Source organism: Oncorhynchus nerka, linkage group LG3 (genome assembly GCF_034236695.1).
Source record: "Oncorhynchus nerka isolate Pitt River linkage group LG3, Oner_Uvic_2.0, whole genome shotgun sequence".
NCBI lineage: Eukaryota > Metazoa > Chordata > Actinopteri > Salmoniformes > Salmonidae > Oncorhynchus > Oncorhynchus nerka.
This window is the reverse complement of record NC_088398.1, coordinates 72,268,356-72,271,656: the sequence shown is the minus strand read 5'-3', so window position 1 is coordinate 72,271,656 and position 3,301 is coordinate 72,268,356. Positions and strand designations below refer to the sequence as shown.

The window sequence follows — 3,301 nt, the reverse complement described above, 5'->3', positions numbered from 1 at the left end:
CAGTGGTAGGGAGGCGAGCAGGCCAGAGGTGGATGAACGCAGTGCCCTTGTTTGGGTGTAGGGCCTGATCAGAGCCTGGAGGTACTGAGGTGCCGTTCCCCTCACAGCTCCGTAGGCAAGCACCATGGTCTTGTAGCGGATGCGAGCTTCAACTGGAAGCCAGTGGAGAGAGCGGAGGAGCGGGGTGACGTGAGAGAACTTGGGAAGGTTGAACACCAGACGGGCTGCGGCGTTCTGGATGAGTTGTAGGGTTTAATGGCACAGGCAGGGAGCCCAGCCAACAGCGAGTTGCAGTAATCCAGACGGGAGATGACAAGTGCCTGGATTAGGACCTGCGCCGCTTCCTGTGTGAGGCAGGGTCGTACTCTGCGGATGTTGTAGAGCATGAACCTACAGGAACGGGGATGCAGAACAGCTGAACAAGGCCACAATTTGCCGCACAATAAGGAGTGTGTGTCTGGCTATCAAAGCATTAGCAGATGTCTTCATCTCCTTCCCTGGCCACAGAAGACTCTGTGACATCAAAGAGGAGTTCTATAGGATTGCAGGTAAGAGGATCTACAAATTACAGGACAACTGTTAACACATAGTAGGATACTCATTACTTTGTGTGACAGGTTTCCCCAATGTCATTGGTGCAGTGGACTGCACACACATAAGGATAAAAGCCCCTCAGGTGCCCATGAGGCCGATTTTGTGAATAGGAAATCCTTTCACAGCATTAATGTTCAGGTGAACATAACTTTTGATATTGTCCATTGACGAACACTCTGCATTGCCAGTGATGTGCATTGATTGGTGTAATATTCCTCATCTTATGATTTCAGATGGTCTGCAATGCTGACTGTGTGATCAGCAATGTTGTGGCAAAATGGCCTGGCTCAGTCCATGACTCCAGAATCTTTCGGGCCTCTGAAATCTATCAGTGCCTATCACAAGGTAAGCCACACAACCCCTATTTATAACCATCATGGCTGTGTCAAGAATATCACTGTGTTTATGAGGTAGTAATGATGAGATTTTGTGTTGACAGGTGAATTCTCTGGTGTGTTGCTGGGAGACAGGGGGTATGGCTGCCAGCCTTTTCTCCTGACACCTTTCACAGACCCCCAGGAAGCACAGCAGGCCTACAACCATGCCCATGCCAGGACCAGGGCCAGAGTTGAAATGACCTTTGGCCTCCTGAAGGCACGCTTTCACTGCCTTCACAAATTAAGGGTCAGTCCTGTTAGGGCATGTGATATTACTGTGGCTTGTGCTGTCCTCCACAATGTGGCCTGCCTGAGGAAGGAGAGGGCCCCCAGAGTGCCACCAGCCATGGACTGGGACAATCCGGCAATCTTCCCTGATGACGACAGTGGTCGGCTGCTGAGGGACCAATATGTGTTGAATTATTTTAGTTAGTATGTGTGCTTTCAATTTTGGTTAAATATGTCCTGCGGTGGCAGAGGAATTTGGGTTTTTTGGGTTCGTTTTTTGACGAATTTGGCCTCTTATGATGTTTGTGCGGTATACTGTGTGTAATACAAGGCTGCAGGGAGGCTACTGCATCCATTCATTTGTCTGTTCAGTTGATGTGTATGGATTTGTCCTGCATTTATTTTAGTGTGCAGACATGCAGGGTGTGTTATATACAGACCTTTGAATGTGTATGTATCATTTTGTATAATATGCTTGGATTCTGTGCTTTCCATCTTGTAGAGTCACTGTGACTTCAGTTTCGAAAGGAGCTGATGGTTTACCTGCTTTGTTTTGTCCTTATTCAATAAAGGAACATAATGTTACACATTGTGTTTTTATATTCATATGGAATGTGTATTTGTTTATATGACAGAGTACTAGGGCCACACTGAAGAAAAAGGATAAAGTCATAAATTTATGAGGCTGGTTCTTTCTGCAGAAAAGCTACATATTGTTTTTACAGTTTTGATACTTATGACAATGTGATACTTAATATTCTGGCACATCAGCATGTCTTTGTTTATGAAACCATACTGAAGTACAATTTCACGAAATGCCCCACATCTGTCATTTTAACAACTGTCCTCCTTTAAAACAACTGGTTACAATATTATGACTTGTGTTTTTTCCCCTCTGTGGCCCTAATATTCTATCATTTTATATATAGCCTTATAGTCTATGGGAAACTGTAAATTATCTAATGATAGCAACATCTAAAAATCATTTTTTATCCAAAATCATTGAAATTAATGATCACAAACGTTTAAATAATAACAGTGGGTCTAGTTATATGTGATAACAATGTATAGTGAGCAGTGAAATAACTATTGGTTTCCATTTGTGGTGACTGCTGACTGACATTAGGGATGAGATTAAATAGATCCTGGAATTTAGCCTGGTCTGGAGCAGGCTAGCTCCACAGAATAAATCTCCATGGTAATTTATACCATAACATATCCTCCTGCCCCCTATCCATCTTTAGTGCAACCGGATTACGGATCAATTGAGCCAGGATCACCAAGATATCCTGGCTTAATCCCTTATCCTAGTTTTGTGCAACAGGCCCCTGGTCGAAGTATTTTGTGTTTATCTTTATTTATTTTGGTCAGGCCAGGGTGTGGCATGGGTTTTTGTATGTGGTGTGTATATATGGGGGGATTGTAGCTAGTGGGGTGTTCTAGATAAGTCTATGGCTGTCTGAAGTGGTTCTCAATCAGAGGCAGGTGTTTATCGTTGTCTCTGATTGGGAACCATATTTAGGCAGCCATATTCTTTGGTTGTATTGTGGGTGATTGTCCTGTGTGTCTTGATGTCCTTGTTAGAGGTTAGTAGACACTTGTATAGGCTGTTTTCGGTTTTCGTTTCGTTTATTGTTTTGTAGTGTTAGTGTTTTGTCGTGTTACGTTTGTTTATTAAAGATGAATCGAAATAGACACGCTGCAGTTTGGTCCGACTCTCCTTCACCATTAGAAAGCCGTTACAGAATCACCCACCACAGGACCAAGCAGCGTGTCAACAGGCAGGAGCCACAGGAGAAGCAACAGAGGCAGCAGCAGCAGGAGCAGCAGCAGCTACAGTGGGAGAGATTGCACCACCTGGAGAAATGGACAGGGAGGAGGAACTGGACGGTAAAGGACCCTGGGATCAGCCTGGAGATTATTGTCGCCCAAAGCCGAGCTGAGGCAGCAAAAGCAGAGAGGCGGCATTATGAGGAGCTAGCACGGCAGAGCGGATGGAAGCCTGAGAGTCAGCCCCAAAAATTTCTTGGGGGAGGCTCACAGGGAGTATGGCTACGCTAGGTAGGAGACCTACGCTAACTTCCTGTGGTTACCGGGGGGCT

At 45.2% G+C, this 3,301-nt stretch overlaps 1 protein-coding gene across 1 annotated transcript; it reads left to right on the top strand.

Annotated features, from left to right (window-relative positions):
- The first annotated feature begins 254 nt into the window (after window positions 1-254).
- On the top strand, window positions 255-1,807 carry LOC135568588 (putative nuclease HARBI1). Its single transcript, XM_065015396.1, has 3 exons — window positions 255-548; window positions 828-939; window positions 1,034-1,807. Exons 1-3 carry the CDS (start codon window positions 480-482, stop codon window positions 1,402-1,404), a joined length of 552 nt encoding a protein of 183 aa, XP_064871468.1. The 5' UTR covers window positions 255-479; the 3' UTR covers window positions 1,405-1,807.
- The last annotated feature ends 1,494 nt before the right edge of the window (window positions 1,808-3,301 follow it).

What these genes read in the sequence shown, in the direction of transcription:
- LOC135568588 (XM_065015396.1), top strand. Translation starts at nt 480, where the DNA reads ATGTCTTCATCTCCTTCCCTGGCCACAGAAGACTCTGTGACATCAAAG. An exon ending in GGAGTTCTATAGGATTGCAG is followed by an intron (nt 549 to 827) that starts GTAAGAGGATCT and finishes TTATGATTTCAG; the next exon opens with ATGGTCTGCAATGCTGACTG. An exon ending in CTATCAGTGCCTATCACAAG is followed by an intron (nt 940 to 1,033) that starts GTAAGCCACACA and finishes TTGTGTTGACAG; the next exon opens with GTGAATTCTCTGGTGTGTTG.